This window comes from Xenopus laevis, chromosome 4L (genome assembly GCF_017654675.1).
Source record: "Xenopus laevis strain J_2021 chromosome 4L, Xenopus_laevis_v10.1, whole genome shotgun sequence".
NCBI classification, from domain to species: Eukaryota; Metazoa; Chordata; class Amphibia; order Anura; family Pipidae; genus Xenopus; species Xenopus laevis.
This window is the reverse complement of record NC_054377.1, coordinates 92,800,247-92,817,711: the sequence shown is the minus strand read 5'-3', so window position 1 is coordinate 92,817,711 and position 17,465 is coordinate 92,800,247. Positions and strand designations below refer to the sequence as shown.

The 17,465-nt window shown below is 42.3% G+C and overlaps 1 protein-coding gene across 2 annotated transcripts; it reads left to right on the top strand.

The window, feature by feature from the left end:
- The first annotated feature begins 8,880 nt into the window (after nucleotides 1–8,880).
- Nucleotides 8,881–16,683, top strand: tmem59.L (transmembrane protein 59 L homeolog). Of its 2 annotated transcripts, none has more exons than XM_018256861.2 (8): nucleotides 8,881–9,086; nucleotides 10,155–10,260; nucleotides 11,689–11,783; nucleotides 12,362–12,514; nucleotides 13,174–13,255; nucleotides 13,344–13,455; nucleotides 14,603–14,711; nucleotides 15,791–16,683. In XM_018256861.2, exons 1-8 carry the CDS (start codon nucleotides 8,934–8,936, stop codon nucleotides 15,944–15,946), a joined length of 966 nt encoding a protein of 321 aa, XP_018112350.2. In that variant the 5' UTR covers nucleotides 8,881–8,933; the 3' UTR covers nucleotides 15,947–16,683. The 2 variants fall into 2 exon arrangements, with proteins under 2 accessions (XP_018112350.2, NP_001088325.1); NM_001094856.2 differs by having other exon boundaries at nucleotides 8,931–9,086; nucleotides 13,341–13,455; nucleotides 15,791–16,359.
- The last annotated feature ends 782 nt before the right edge of the window (nucleotides 16,684–17,465 follow it).

The following is a 17,465-nucleotide window of genomic DNA, read 5'->3' as shown; positions in this document are numbered from 1 at the left end:
TGGTGTCTAAAGAAAACATTTACATCTACATTTACATCTTTTATGAGTAGAAATTGGCTTATTGCTGCCACATCTGAGGGGAATTGCCAGAGTTCATTCACAGTAGAATTCCCAATGCCCTTACAGCTCCACAGGAAGAGTATCACATTGGGGCAAATTCACTAAGATGCGAAGTTGCGCCAGGCGCAACTTCGCCGCACTTCGCTGCACTTCGCCACACTTCGCCAGGCGTAGTTTCGCCAGGGCTCCGCAAATTCACTAAAATCCGAAGTTGCGCACAGGGGTAGCGTAAGGTTGCGAAGTTGCGCTAGCGTTGATTCGCTATATAAAGCAAAGTTGCGCTAGCGAAGGCTAATTTGCATACGGCGCGAAATTCAAATGTCAATGGAGGAACACGTATCTGCACTACAAATGCCTAGAAAACCTTCAAATCAGCAAATAAAAATTTTATTTTGCCCTACACATGTGCCCACTGTCTAGGTAAGTTGCCATGAGTCAGGAAATGTAGGGGGGAGGAAGGGGAGCCCCAAAAAATTTTCGATCTTTTTCAGCCATCATGTAGAAAACACGCCAGCGTTTTTTGAGACTTAGAAAAAAAATTGACTTTTTTTTAAACAATCCCTATCTACTCTATTGCGCTTCGCCAGGTCTGAGGTGGCGAAGGAAGTCTAGCGTAAAAGGTAGCGTTCAGTACACTGCGCAAGTTAGTGAATTTGCGTAGTTTCGTCGCTAGCGAAGATTCGCCTGGCGTAAGGTTGCGAAGTAACACTAGCGAAACTACGCCAGCGTTCGTTAGTGAATTTGCGCAGTATTGAAAATGCCAAATGCTAGCGAATTAACGCTAGCGTTCGGCGCTTCGCGCCTTAGTGAATTTGCCCCATGGGGTATAAAGTTGGGCTTGGCAGAGGTTCAGGGGTTAGAAGAGAGGGATCTGCCCCATCACCCACTGTGAGGCCCCACAGGCACCCCTCCCTTTACACACTCAGTATTAGGAACCATGCTCCAGTCCATCTCTGTCTCACACACACACAGCATTATGGAGGGGTATTTTGTGTCCTGCAGCCAATGGGAGAGGGGTTTCTTGCATCGTCATAACAATACATAATTTGCTGTCACTTTAGCCAATGGGAGAAAGGTTACTGCAGCCAATGGGAAAGCACTTCCTGACCCATCTATTCAGAATATCATTTGATGTCACTTTAGCCAATGGGACACAAGCTTCCTACAGTGATTAGGATCTGCTTGCTATAGCCACAGAGTGAGTGTGGGGAGGAGCTTCCAAGATTCAGCAGACATAGGAGACCTGCCTGGATACAAGTTGCAATAACACTGTTCTGGGCTGCAGGGAGATTTCTAGAGGACATTAAATCAGTGGGGAAACCATTTATGGCATGCAGTGCTGCTTAAATAAAGTGTTTCTGTCAAGGACCCACTTATTTGGGGTCTCACTCTGTGTCTTTCATTATTTCCCCTCACTCACACATCCTACTGTGGAATGCACGGCCATCTTGGATTTCCTTCACAGGTATTTAAAGGAAAACTATACCCCCCAAACAATGTAGGTCTCTATAAAAAGATATTGCATAAAACAGCTCATATGTAAAATCCTGCTTCATGTAAATAAACCATTTTAATAATAATATACTTTTCTAGTAGTATGTGCCATTGGTTAATCATAAATAGAAAATTGCCATTTTAAAAAATAAGGGCTGCCCCCTGGGATCGTAAGATTCACTGTTCTCACAAACATACCAACAAACCATACATGTTAGGTCACATGAGCCAATTAACAGATAGAGTTGTGTCTTTTGCTTCCACACTTCTTCCTGTTACAGTTAGAGTTGAAGTATTTCTGGTCAGGTGATCTCTGAGGCAGCACAGACACCATCACGAAATGGTGGCTCAAGGCAAGAGATGTAAAAGGGCAATATTTACTTAAATATATATTCCAGTTTGGTAAGATTCTTTAATATGCCACTTAATATGGTATGAACTATCTGTTGCTTAAGTGTTCATTTTGGGGGTATAGTTTTCCTTTAAAGGAGAATTCAACCCTGTGTAGGGATGTGAAAATCTTAGACACCCTTACACTTTACAGACAGGCACATCCCTAGTAATATGGACACCTCAGTGGGTCCTTATGGGGACCTTGTGCTTATGTAACCCCTGCAGTTCACACAGTGTACACCAGATGGCACTGTGCCAGAGTATAAAAGGTTTAGGAACCATGTGCTCTGGGTCCATTGCTTTAGCCCAACCAAGCAGGCTGGAAGCGAATGGGTAGTGCTGACCCTAGGCGCCTTGGCCCTAGTAATTAGACTCATTTTATAGATCGCTCTAGGAGTGATAGAGAGGTTATTTAGTTGAGCAGCTCAAGGCTCCGCCGAGGAGATTAGAGGGATTAAGATCCCAGGGTATTTCTGACCCAGAGTAAGGAACCAAGTGTTGTGATAGGGATGTCAGGAGTTCCCCTAGTCTGCCACTGGAAGATATCCTGAAAACCGGGCAATACCCATCACATGCTGTCAATTTACTCTCTGCTGTTTATTCCCTAGCCTGTGGGGATTCAGCCTATACGTGCTGTGAGTATATGCTTCCTTTATGCTGCTGTGTATGTTCTATACTCCATTGTGGATCAATGTGCTAAATGATCTCTGTGCTATTGTTCAATAAATACTGTTCTTGGTTCAACTGTTAAAGAACTACTGGCGCCCATCATTGTGCATTGCACACCGTTACAGTAACACTACACCCTTGCCTCCACCCCACTGCGAGGGCTTACCCCTGAGAAAGAGAGCTCATCGGTGGTCTCAGCCCACCAAGGAAAGTAGCTTAAACTGCCCTAGCACAAGTCAGTTTTATTATAGCGCTACATTTTGGCGCCCAACGCGGGGCTCTTAAAGGGTTGAACTGTAACTCCGCGCGCGGCCTAGTGCGACAGGCGCTGCGTGTGCGGACTCAGTAGGAAAAAGGCACCTAGGCGGGGAAAGTCTGTAGTTCTTAGTCCCCGAGCGGTGTGCCTACTGATTATATTGTGAGCGTGTATCCCTCACACATTTCAGTCACAGCAAAAGCATAATGGCTCCCCTGTCTGAAGCAGCATTGTGGGACTGGTCCTTAGAAATGGGAGCGGATCCTGACTACACGTTTGTAGTGGATAATGTTCCAGAGGGGTGCCCTATAGATATTGTGAATCATTCCTTAAGGGGCAACCCCATATTTAATGCTTTTGAGTATGTTGCGCAAGAACCCTCCGATGAGAAAGGTTTTGATCGGGTCTTGTATTGGGTCCCTGCCGTACCTAGCAGTGATGCATGGCCTTCCAAGGTATACCCTATGGGAGTCTCTGCTGAGGGGTGTCCGTGCCGGTATCAGAGCCTGCCTAAGTCTGCCCAGCCTATATGCAGTCCCCCTTCTCTATCATTGCTTAATTTGACTTCTGAGTGTGAGGATCCGATGATAGATGAATCTTACTATAGCTCCAGCCTATGGGAAGAGAAAAAGGGCTGTAGTATCAAGGATTCAGAGTACGCTGAAATTAAAATGTCTACCCCTGGGCTAAATCCATTCCTAGCTGCTGATGCCATAGACTTTAATGACTTTATGCTAGCTGAGGAACCTGTTTGTTTGGCCTTGGGAACAGAACCATTGGTGGACAGTTGCCCTACGACACCACCACCTTCACCGCCACCTATACCACCTCGTGTAGGAAAAGTTGCTGTGAAGGAATTTTGTGTTGCGCAACCTCCAGAGCCAACGCCCTACCCTGCATGGGTTAAGAAGGGAAACGCGTGAAAAAGTAGAAAAGGGCGTACCAGATTATCCCACGGGGGTGTTACCCGAGCTATGGCGCGACGTCCCACCCTGGAGGATAGTACCGCTGCCTTATTGAGTTTGGTTTCCATGCTGTTGGACTCGGCTGAGTCAGATAGGTGTGTTGACAAACCTATTGCTGAGTGTGTTGCCGAACCGCTTGTTGAGCCTGTGGCTGAACCTGCTACTGAGCCGGAGGTTCCGGAGCCTACCATGGGGCCTCTGCCCTGTGCTACTACCCGGGTGGAGCCCGAGCGGTAGTATGTGTATCAGGGTACCTTTACCCCGAGCGAAAGGGGAATGATGATTCCGGCCTGTGGCATGTGTGATATGGAAGCGCCCAACGCCTTGGAGGACCCGGATGGCGTGTGTTCGCAATGCGAGGCCCGCTTATGGATGGGACCATTCAACCGTGCTGATCAACCTCCATTGGTGGAGAAGATACGGGACAAGGTGAGCGGCAAAACTATTCTTGTCTACCAAGAGATAGAGGAGGCCCTGGGGGTGTCAGCGGCTGCGGCCCCCGCACCCGAACTTGTCCCAGAGAAGGTCCCAGAGCCCGCGCTAGAGCCGGCCTTTGTACCCGTACCCGAAGCTATACTAGATGAGTCACCCAGTGAGTCTTCACTCAATTCAGATTGTGCCTCCCCAACCGAAGTGGTTCCGCTTGAGGGAGATGTGCCCGTGACCACGGCTGCGGTCAGTGAAAACACTCCGTCCGGCTGGACGGCAGATGTGTGCTCCACTACCCCTTTGTTGAAGCCTGAGGGCTTGTGTGATGTTTTGACGGCCGTGTTGCCTACACCTTTGGTTGTGTCTACCACAGTGTTGGATAGGGATGTAGCGAACTGCCGATTTGGTGTTCGCGAACGCCGTTCGCGAACACCGGCAAAAAATTCGAACGTTCGCGAACAGTTCGCGAACTTCGAACACCCGCTAAAATCGTTCAAATAGAACGATCGAAGGATTTTAATCATTCGAATCGAACGATCGAAGCATTCGATCGAATGCTTTTCATTCGATCGAATGCTTACAATCGTTCGAACGAATGGAAATCGTTCGATTTTTAGCGGTCGAAGGAATTCGAATGGTCGAATGGTCGAACGATTTGTATTCGAATCGAACGCGAACTCAAAATGCGAACGTCGCGCGACGTTCGCGAACATTCAGCGGACACGAACGGTCGAAGTTCGCGCGAACAAGTTCGCCGGCGAACAGTTCGCTACATCCCTAGTGTTGGATGCACCAGGGGGAGAAGTGTGTACCCCTTCTGCTTTAGGGGCCCCCATATGTTGTGTGCCTGCACCCGAACTGCTACCAGAGGACTGTCTGGAAAGGGCGTGGCACGCGCCTGAAGTTGATGTGGCCTGCAGGCCTGACGCTGTCCTTATATTGTCGGAGGAGGAATACTTTCAGCATGTGTCGAATTCTGTAACAGAGAACCCGTTGGTTGAATCTCAAGTTTCCAAAACTCCTATGGTTGTTCCAGGAGCTGCCGCTCCTCATGTGAGGTCTAATTCTTCTGAGTCAAAGTCTTCATCCCGCAAAGTGTTGCTCAGCGATTCAAAGCCTTGTGGGGATTTGACTGTAACCATCTTTACAGCCCTTGCTGTTCCTACTCCAACTCCAGTCATAGGCCATGATGTGGACTGGAGAAAGTTTTCCTTCAACCGATTGGGGCCCATTGCACCCAAAGCACCTTCCATTCGAGACCCTCCAATATTGGAGGATGATGAGGATCTGCTGGATAAGTTGATGTCCTCCAGTGTGAACAGTGCTGATGAATCCATACTGGAAGTTCCTGCACAGATTCGGTGCCAAAGTAAAAAGGTCTGTGGTGAGTGAGCCGACCAAATCCGTATGCCCCAAAGTGATTGTGCCTCAAACTCCTAGTGAGCCTGGAGAGAGCACTCAAGTGGCTGAGTTATACCACTATGAGTGGGGAAAGATATCCCTGGAGAGGGAAAAGAATTTGCTTGCTGCTATTCCCAAGCCTAAGGAAGATAATCCCTTAGGACCAGTTCCAGGATAGGAAGAATATGAGGAGACTCCAGAAGCTGAGCATGGTCCAGGCCCTCCTACAGAAGTGCCTCGTAGCTTCATTGCTCCTACTATCATAGGCCCCGAGGAGGAAAAAGATTTCTGGGTGCTGCCAGGACGGGCAGATCCCAACGTTTTCACCTCTGTGTCCAGAGTACAGAGAGTGATAAATTTCCATGTGCACCGAACATGGGGTTACTTTATGCCCTATGCTCCTCTGTGGGTGTACGAAAAGGTGGCTGCATCTTATGAGAATTGGCTGATCAACGAGATCCTACGAAAGGAGAAGATGCACCACAGTTGCCTCACAAACCCGACAAGGTGAGGCGTGAGCAAGATTGGCAATACCTGCGCTCCATCGAGAAGGAGTGGTGGTATGGTCGCACCATTCTCCAGAATGCAGTGAAGAGCTGTGGGAAGTACAATCCTACCAAGTACTTTAATTTGGAAGTTTATTTGGGAGATGGACAATGGGTGGACAAACCTCATCCCAAGTACTACATCCCCTACGAAGACACCAAGGCCAGGTTTCTTCATATGAGTCTACTGGTGGGTGGTGGTTTGTTTTTCCACTGATGTTACTCCATTGGGAGTTTGTTTCCAGTATCATTTTTCCTGTCCCTCCAAAGTGACTGAACTTTCTTCAGGGAAGGATTTTTCTTCTTTTACTCCTCTTGGAGTTAGGTCCAAGGACTGTTTCAGTTAACACCTGCCAGTTGGTAGGTTCATCCAATTTTTCCCTTTTACCCTCCTAAGTGCATTTAAAAAGGACTGTGGGTTTGACTATTTGATGGACTAGAATACTGATGTGTTTGAAATGCAGTATCTCTAACTTGTACCTTCTTTTGCAGGTGTTTACTGATAAAGTTTACCTGCCCATGAATGAAACTGTTGCTATTGATATGTTTCTTTCCAGCTATGCCATTGTACTTGGGTTACTCAGGAGAGTTACCCTGAAGAGTTTATAAGGTAATGGTATAGAAATGCAATGTATTTTTGGTCTCTGAAAAGGTTTCTTGCATGATGTGCCTTAACTGCTATATTTTCAGTATTTGCTCTTTGAAAGGTTCCTTGCCGGGACGGAAGGAATTCACCAGGGGAGAATGTAGGGATGTGAAAATCTTAGACACCCTTACACTTTACAGACAGGCACATCCCTAGTAATATGGACACCTCAGTGGGTCCTTATGGGGACCTTGTGCTTATGTAACCCCTGCAGTTCACACAGTGTACACCAGATGGCACTGTGCCAGAGTATAAAAGGTTTAGGAACCATGTGCTCTGGGTCCATTGCTTTAGCCCAACCAAGCAGGCTGGAAGCGAATGGGTAGTGCTGACCCTAGGCGCCTTGGCCCTAGTAATTAGACTCGTTTTATAGATCGCTCTAGGAGTGATAGAGAGGTTATTTAGTTGAGCAGCTCAAGGCTCCGCCGAGGAGATTAGAGGGATTAAGATCCCAGGGTATTACTGACCCAGAGTAAGGAACCAAGTGTTGAGATAGGGATGTCAGGAGTTCCCCTAGTCTGCCACTGGAAGATATCCTGAAAACCGGGCAATACCCATCACATGCTGTCAACTTACTCTCTGCTGTTTATTCCCTAGCCTGTGGGGATTCAGCCTATACGTGCTGTGAGTATATGCTTCCTTTATGCTGCTGTGTATGTTCTATACTCCATTGTGGATCAATGTGCTAAATGATCTCTGTGCTATTGTTCAATAAATACTGTTCTTGGTTCAACTGTTAAAGAACTACTGGCGCCCATCATTGTGCATTGTACACCGTTACAGTTACACTACACCCTTGCGTCCAGCGAGGGCTTACCCCTGAGAAAGAGAGCTCATCGGTGGTCTCAGCCCACCAAGGAAAGTAGCTTAAACTGCCCTAGCACAAGTCAGTTTTATTATAGCACTACACCTGTAATATATAAACCCATACCCCCCACCCCACGTAGACCCCCCTCCCTCCTCCCTCCAGCCTAACTGCCCCCCCAGGGGAAATGCCCCATACCCCTTGCCGCAGATTCAGGGAGCGGAGCTCCACGCAGCCATCTTCAACCGCTTCGTAAGGCTTACTGGGAGATCGGCAATGTCCGCCCATTTCAGCGCATGCACAATTGTCGCAAACCAGCAAAATGCTCCAACTGTACATGCACCCGTCTCCCAGTCAGCTTACTGAAGACCTGGAAGATGACTACGTGGAACTCGGCTGCGTGAATCTGCACTAAGGGGTAAGTATAAACTATGGGGCATTTCCCCAGGGGGACAGTAAGGCTGGGGAGGAGGGAGGGGGATCTACGTGGGGTGGGGGGTATGTTTTTTGTTTTTTTTTACAGGGCTGAATTCTCCTTTAAGCCAGGTAGAGAGCGCCAAGCAGTGTTGGAGCACAAGGGAAGAATAAAAGTCTGCTATTGGTATTTTCTGCTAGTGCAAGTGTAGGTAATGCTCTCAATCTGTGCATTGATCATACTGTCATGTGTGAGGTTAATAAACTGCTTATTGGCCTATTTCTAGTGATCTTGTCTGGGATTAATAAAGCACTCATTGGCAATTTCTACACTGATTATACTGACATGTGTTGATCCATTTTCTGTAGTAATTATAACGGCATGTCATGGTTATCTTTTTACTTCCAAAATGTTGGGAGGTATGAAATTGAATTCAAAGTTGAACAATTCCTTGAACAGAGCAACTCTGCCCTGCATTCTTCTTGTACAAACTGTAACAGCTCCTTTTCTCAGTAGAGCCAGAAATACAAAATTACTCAATACAAAACTACAGATGAAATAACTCTTTCTGACTCCTCCACGCTGTCCCGCTGACCCCTTTATTAGTATGGCATTTCCCTTCCCTCGCTTTTAGGCTTCCTGATTACAGATTTGTCCATTTCAAAACTGCTGAGCCGACAAGCAAAAAGCTAATGAGTTTTAACTGAACAGAGACATTATTACATTAAGGTGAGCCCACTATAATAATGAATTGGCTCAATAGACTATTTTCTTGGCGTCGCGATGTGATGACGCATGTTTGTTTACAAGGGAAATGCTGACAAGCAGAACACGGAAGTTACTAGATGTGCAAAGATGGCGGATACAAGAGGCTTATTGGTTGTTCTCTTGCTTTGTGCCAGCGCTTGGGCAACAGAACCTGCTGCAAATGTAGACTCCCTGCTGGGGGACAGCACGTCTTGTCAGGGTGTGTGCGAAGGAACTTACCCGTTGCACACCTTCCCCGAGGTAAGCAATTACAGTGCTACTCGCTAGGATTCTATAAGGACAGCTGACTTCGTCTGCTGGTGAGTGATGGGAGTTGTAGTCCATTGCAGTAAGCGTCTTTGGTGCCTTCTTGTAAACTTAGCTCGTGATTCCTTTACATGTTTTACATCGAGCGTTGCTCAGCTGTTTGCATATATTGTGAGAATTAAACACTAAGGTATATGTTTGATGGCAAGCTTGCAAAACTATTATGACTTTGTCATTCAAAAGGGTAGAGTTCTTGGGCAGATTGGGGCCATAAAAACTGCTTGTACTGCCACATCTTGCCTGCAAGCCTCCAGCTGGAAAGTCCTGTACTGGAGTAAACTGAAACTGACATCTATATTGGGAGTTTTATAAAGGTGTTTTGGTCTGTACTTGCATGTGACTGTAGTACATGGGCGCCTGAGAGAACAGAAGTATGTTCTTTTGTTATAGCATACAGTCAGAATAGACTGTACTAAACAGCTGTGTCTGTGTTTCTGCCAAAAATATCCTTATTAAACTACGTAGGAGGGGTGTGTGTTTTGAGACTGCAAAGGAGGGAGAACCTACCTTTTAAAGGATGGGTTCTTAACCCAAATGCATATATAAATGAATAACAATATTTGTTAATAGACATTAAAAAAGTGACGCATCCTTTGTTCTTAAGCAAATTCTTGGGTTTTGAATTTGAGTCTCAGACCCGGGCTGCATTTGAAAACAGGAAAAGTATGGGCTTGTGAAATAAAAAATGGACCATATGCCCTATAAAGCAATCATCGGTTAGCCTTTACTAGTCACCTGTTTAAAAGCAAACATTTAATGTGTTGGTTTGGTTTAGTGCACCTGGGCAAACTTTTTGTCTGTTATTACATTATATATTATATTTTATAGCAGTCAGCTACTTTTACATCTTGGAAACATTAGAATGTCTAAAACAGTTTCTTTGAATGCTATGCCTATAAATAATAAGAGAAATGCACTCTGTTACTGTGTTATTTTCTCACGCCTTTGCTCATTGGTATACAGGCACCATTTTTGGATATTAATGCTGTCGTTTCTCTACAGGAGGAGGAGCTGTTTGCCTGTCAAAGGGGCTGTCGTCTCTTTTCTATCTGCCAATTTGTGGATGACGGAGAGGATTTGAACAGAACTAAAGTTGAATGTGAATCAGGTAATGAGTTTTGCATTTTCTAAAACATATAATTGATTCTCACAGCATACTGATTGCCATACTTTTGGTATTTATATATAAAGTGCCGTTATGCACAACTAAAAAGTTTACTAAATAAACTGCTTATGTGTTAAGTTTAGTGGGGCTGAAAGGTGATCACATCTTATTGCCTACACCATGCAAACAATACAAATTGCCTCCATGGAGTGTAATGGAAACTTTTCTTAAAGCAAGATTTTGGCAGTGTAGTTTACAGACATAGATGGGACACACTGCATTACACTCAATGTAAGTACAGGTATGGGACCTGTTATCCAGAATGCTCAGGACCTGGGGTTTTCCGGATAACGGATCTTTCTGTAATTTGGGTCTTCATGCCTTAAGTTTACTAGAAATTCATTTAAACATTAAATAAACCCAATAGGCTGGTTTTGCTTACAATAAGGATTAATTATAGCTTAGTTCGGATCAAGTACAAGCTACTGTTTTATTATTACAGAGAAAAAGGAAATCATTTTTAAAAATTTGGATTATTTGGATAAAATGGAGTCTATGGGAGACTCCATATCGGGTTTCCGGATAAGGGATCCTATACCTGTAGTTTATATTGTTAGTAAAGTGTATGTAATGTTTGCTGTCTGAAAAAAGTGATCAGCCTACTTGTATATTTGCCTAGAAAGGTATAAAATTACCATTATAGCATATACATAGCATTTTATAAGACCATAAATTTAAAAAAAATCTGACTCATAAAGCCCATGTAATGATATCCTTACTGGCAATAAAGGCTAAAAAGCATGTGACTCTGCAACAGGATATGACAATGTTCAGACTTAGCTATCTCTGCAAACAGAGTGAAAATGGGTTAGTGGAGGAAACGGTTATTGCACAGCCCCATAATAGAAGAACATTGTAGTAAGCATAACATGGAAGTTTGGGGTATGCCATTCATGATCTTTTCTCATGGTTTTTTTTTTATTTATTTTTTTTTTTATTTGGAACTGTGCGGATCTATTTATTAGGCTTCATTTACATCTACTGTAGAACAAGTACATTGTCCTGGACATGTATCCATTTTCACACTGAAAAATCATTCCAGATCATGAAGTTTGTGCTTTTTAAATGTTTTCAATAGGTGGCCTTCTGCTTGTTATTAAATTACAGTTGAAGCATCTCCCAAGACACATTGATTTCACTTAATTTTATGCTTAATTATACTTAATTTTATGCTTAATGAAGCAAATGTAGGTGCCTGTGTGGTGCATTGTGTTATAGGTTCAGAATTGTGTTATAGGTTCAGAATATTGGGTGCTGTCAAATATATTGTAGACTGTGTTTATTTGGAAGCATTGGATTCCACTTTGCATTTGCCATCTCACACAATGTTCTTATTACTAATATTATTGTTGTCTTGTTTTTATGCTACAGCTTGCTTGGAAGCTTATCCACAATCCACTGAGCAATATGCTTGCAACTTGGGCTGCCAAAGTCAAATGCCTTTTTCAGCAAAGCGCCAGGAAGAGGTTTGTGTGTGTTTAGACGCAGTGCTTCCCACACTGTGATGCTGGCTCTGTGGCAGCTGTGGGACTTAGGAAAAGTACCTGGGGGGCTCAGCCTGAACATCGGTTTGTGTAACATTATAGAAGTATGTCTATTTATTTTTCTTGATGCACCTTAAAGACCAGCCACCTTAAGGTGATATATGGGTTGAATACTTATTTGCTACTCTAGATATTTTTGGACCTGTGTCTGAATTATATGCCAGGTTTCACATATTCAACAGAAAATGCACTGTGATTGGAAAGGAAATTTTACTGGTATTTTTACTGTAAGGATCACTTATAAGACCATTGGTAATAAAAATAAAAAAAAAGCCTATACATATTTGTGATTTGTTAGGGAGTTAATAGTAACACATTTAAGATACAATACAATTTCTGGACCCAAAATGGCAATTCCCACTGTTCTCTAAGTTGTTAATGGGTTGAATACAAGCAACTGGTGTTTTTAACCTTAGTTTTGGAGCTACACACCACAAACACACATATGTAGAAAATGTTGTGTTGTCTGAAAGATAACAATTTTTGTACTTATTTTGCAGCTTGCAGATTTAGCTCCTCGGATTCACATCCTCTTTCCCCTTGTTTTTGTGGGAGCTTTCTGGAGAGACATGCTGGATTCTGCACAAAACTTTATTAACCCCTCATGGACCTTTTATGTTCAGGCAGATAATGGGAGGATTATTGTTGTCCAGGTGTGTAGCCCTCTATAATGGTAGAATATGCAGACTGTTCACTGTAACTTTTAAAATTAGCAAATTATAGGAAACCATATTTAAGTGTTCTGAGCCCATTGTACAGTGTTAATATAGTGTTTGACATAAATATGGGGTCTTCTGTTTTATTAGTGGGTGCACATTTGACATTTATTATTTTACGTTTACACTTAAAGTAATCATACATTTCAGTCGGAAACGCATACAAATAATGTGTGTGTTGGCAGCTTTATGCTTCAGTCAGGTTTTACAGACAAGGAAAATGTCTGTTGCATAATTTGTTTATTTCACAGTGTTTAGAATTACTTCTGAATAACATAGGTCAGAGGTCCCCCAACTGTTAAACTGCCTCTAGGGGGTCCAGGAACAGTGACAAATGGAGTTTAGCCTAAAGGCATGTTAGGGTTATAATTTGTTTATTTGCTCTGCCAGATGCACCTGAAAGTTCAGCTTTAAGTTCAAGAAGGAAAAGATATAGGGTTAAAAAAAATTAGTTGTCATATATATATTGTAACTATAGCTGAGTGACTGATACTCCTATATTTTCCTATATCTGCAGATATGAGCTAAAATTATTCCTAACACATCCTATGAACTGAGATTAAATTCTCATTATATTTTCCCCTCTATTTATTTAGTCTGAATCTGAATTCCAGCATGATCCACAGTTTCTTCCAGAAAAGGCACAACCTGCAGAACACTTTCTAGACAAAATGTCATGTAAGTATTTCCTTTGCTGTTACAGTACAAAAAAGAAGCAAAAGAGGAAAATCCAAATCCTATTGTTTGTTTGCCTTCTGTGCAGTAGATCCTGTGCCTGCTGAATCTGCGGGGCAGTATAGAGAAGAAAGGACTTGGGACCTGCGATCTGACTCACTTAATCTTGATGAAGGCAACAACTTTTTAAAGTGCTTCTCTGCGTAGGTTTACTTTTAAGTTCCACCATTGTATAATTCTGCTTCTTTAGAAAATGCAAAGGATGGTTACTTCTACACACTTATATCTGAGCTGTGTGGTGCAGCAACCATGCAGATGTTCAATTCTCTGATGGCTCCAGCTGCGCCCATCTCCTTAGTAATTTAAGAAATCAAGAGAGGAGCACTCCAACTCAGTATATACTGCTAAGTGGTACTTTATTTAGCTGACATGTTTTAGGTTACACAGGGATTTGGAGTGTGTCGGAGTGCTTCTCTCTTCACTCTTTGTTCTAATTAAAGGATGGTTCCTTTCGTTTAAAGAGCTGCATATGTGACTTATTGCAAACCCGTTCTTATAGCATTATTATGATTAGCAGAATCACCTAATAGTTTGGGGTAGGGCTACCCTCAAAGTATTGGGAAAGGGACTCTGCAACTTTTAAGTGCTCTATAAAGTATCCTTTATTTAAAATTAGAAAGCTCATGTGCATATAAAAAAATTAGAAAAAAAGCATCAAATCAAGATTTTGGCTGAATTTGGTGACATTGGGGATATATTTTTGAGAATAATGAAAGAAAATACCAATCAGAGAAGCTTTTTGACATACATTACACATTTTTTGTGATTTTATAATTAAAATCTGTTTTTCTTTGTCCCTTTCCTCTGTACATTAATTAACGTCATGCACAGCTTCTCACTTAAAACATTTATTTGTGCATTTTAACCACAGCAAAATTGCATATTAACACATTTTACAAACACACCACAGTGCAGACTTCCCCCCAGTCTGCCTACCTTCTGCTAGCCACACCCTCCTGACGCGTTTCACGCTATTGGGCACTTCAGAGGAGCTGATGAAGCGCCCAATACCGCGAAATGCGTCAGGAGGGTGTGGCTAAAGGATGGTGGACCTGTGCTTGGCTCTTACTATATAGATTGCATCTACCCTAAAATCTTTCCTCTGTACCTCTGGTTCTGACTTTTTTTTAACAATGTAGTGGAAACCAGCTGTTTATTAGAACTATGAGCAAATCATAGTCTTGGCTGGAGTAAATGTATGCTTATATTCTATCCTGCAATAGAAACTGATACATTGACTAGTATTAGATTTTTTTCTACTTTAAATGCAATATATTTCTTCTTCATAAGGAATTCTAATTGGCTTCTTTCTGCGACTCTGGTCCTGTCAGTTTTGGTTCTTCTATGGATTTGTTGTGCTACTGTCGCTACAGCCTCGGACCAGTACACCCCCTCTGAAGTAAGCTAACTGTATCTGAAATGATTTCAATAATATGTTTGTGCATTCTCTGTGGGGTAAGTAACAGTTTCTGGTGTTCAGCCAGCCAATCAAAAATGTCTTCATGAATCCAGGGACCTTTATTGTTGCTATGTGAGTCTAGGGTAGGAGATATTGCCTTAAAAAATTACAAGCATAAAATAGACTATAACTATATATAACTAGACTATATAAAGTAAACCACTGTTTACTCAAAGCCTACTGTAGGATCCTATACATAGGGAAATGATAGGCCTGTATTTTTATCATAATTTATGTATGCACACTGATCTCATTCACTCACACTTCATATTGAAATGACAGCTGACTCCTTTAACATACTCTCTTGCCTTTTACAGTAACAAATGTGTAAGGACAACATAACTCACAGGGGCACACACATATATCCTGGAACACATAGAAGATGTGTAACACTTTCCATATACACACACATCCATGACATACAACATATTCATGATGAATGGAGTTGATTCACCGCACACCCAATCAACCAGTGGTGCAGGCTTTCCGTTTGGCCGGCTATGTCCTTATAGTACAATGGAAATTTGAAGGAGCAACACACACCCTTTTATGCAGTTGGGGAGCTTACTCCATGTTTTAATCCACCAAAGTACCAATGTTTGTGGGAGGGGGGTGCAACTCTACCTTCATCAGAATGATTAATGTTGGAGTAATAAATGGGGTAAGCTCCCAAATTTCATAAAAGTGCCTGTGTGCGGCTCCATTCAAATTTCCACTATACAACCTACGCATTCTATGCACAATGATGCTGTAGGATGTCAAGGCTATATTAACTGGCTATTTACTAGGCATATAATTTGTCACTTTTATTCCACACAATAAAGATACTTAAGCTATCACCTTGGTGAGTGGTACTTTGAGCATAGATTTAGATAATTTAGAAAAATGCTCATTCCTACACCATACTAAACATTACACATAGTTTTTAGGTCTTTTTTTTTTTAGTCAAGCGTCCCTTGTAGAACAGATGATCCTTTTTGCTTTGTATGCATTAATGTTGAGATATCTTTGTTCTGTAGAAGCTGAGTATCTATGGAGACCTGGAATACATGAATGAGCAGAAATTGCACAGATATCCCCCTGCAACTCTTGTTGTTGTTCATGGAAAACTCGAAGAAAGTGAAGATGCAGGACCTATACCAACAAAGGTGGACCTAACACAGTCAGCTATATAATCCTGGCCACCAGCTGCTGTTGGCTCTGTCATACTGTCACCTGCAGCCAAATGCAGCACAGGAATGTAGTTTCAAACAATTGAATCAGCTGATGGTACTGTCATCTTTTTAATCCTCTGAGAAGTGGAAATCTTTTTTAATTCTGGGATTGTTGCTGGAGCTGTGGTTATTATCATGCAGATTGTTTTGGTGGTAGGAAAGATTTTGCCTTATTAATGGCATTTAGCATATTTCTTGGCTTTAATTCCTTCCCTAATTTTTAAATCTTTTACAATATTTGTTAGCGGGAATCTTATGACAGAGTAAGATATAAATATATTTTTTGTTTAAATCCAACTTACTTATAATTGGGAAGGATTAGGTGTATGGATAACTCATCACTTAAGGTTGTCACTTCTGCAGTAGCTTTGCAAGGAAAAACAGATATTATCTGTACAATAAGAAAGCCTGCTAGGTAAAAATAGTAAAGCTTTTAATCAGCCAGAAACATTCACTACGTCCATACTATGTTAGTTTTTGGCTATTAGTGGTGTTGGTTATGGAGGAAATAACGGACACTGCTTTAAAAAAGTAATGCATATGAAAAGCTTAGGCCGGCCATTTGGTCAGCAGTAGCATTCATCACAGCCAGGTATGTTCTCGAGCACAAATTTGGGTTAATGAGTTTGAAGGTTTATTCTTTACAAGGTGACTGATGTATACTGCTGTTTTTTCCACATTAAAATGATACTCTAAAATGTTGGTTTACTGACATCATTCTCTTTTATTTGTCTTCTGGATCTCAATGTTAGTATTCGTTTATTCAACAAAAATAATTTGAACTCTGAAAAGAATTAGGGTGGTAATGTGCAAACGATTTTATACTTTGAAATACATTGGGGCAAATTTACTTAAGGTCGAATATCGAGGGTTAATTAACCCTCGATATTCGACTGCCGAATTGAAATCCTTCGACTTCGAATATCGAAGTCGAAGGATTTACCTTTGTTCGATTTGAAGGATTTTAATCCATCGATCAAACGGTTTTTCTTCGACCAAAAAAAGCTAGCACCTTCCCCATAGGCTAACATTGACTTCGGTAGCTTTTAGGTGGCGAACTAGGGGGTCAAAGTTTTTTTTTTTTTTAAAGAGACAGTACTTCGACTATCGAATGGTGGAATAGTCGAACGATTTTTAGTTCGAATCGTTCGATTCGTAGTCGAAGTAGCCCATTCGATGGTCGAAGTAACCAGTAACCATTCGAAATTCAACGGTAAAGTGTAGTACACTCTAGATCGCTAGCATGCACAAAGTGAATGAGAATGAAGTGGATTCCTTGTCAGTCTTAAGGATTGTTGAGTAGTGTCTTCTTCAAAATTTCCATTTAGCCTTTAGTTGTAGTTGAATTAACAGCAAGTGTGCTCAGAATTCAAACTACTGCTTTTATAGCAGCAGGTACCTACCGGAATTGTAGTACCCCTTATTTAACTAGCCAATGATTGTCAATTCTGGCTTCAAACATGTCTCCATGTCTACCTTG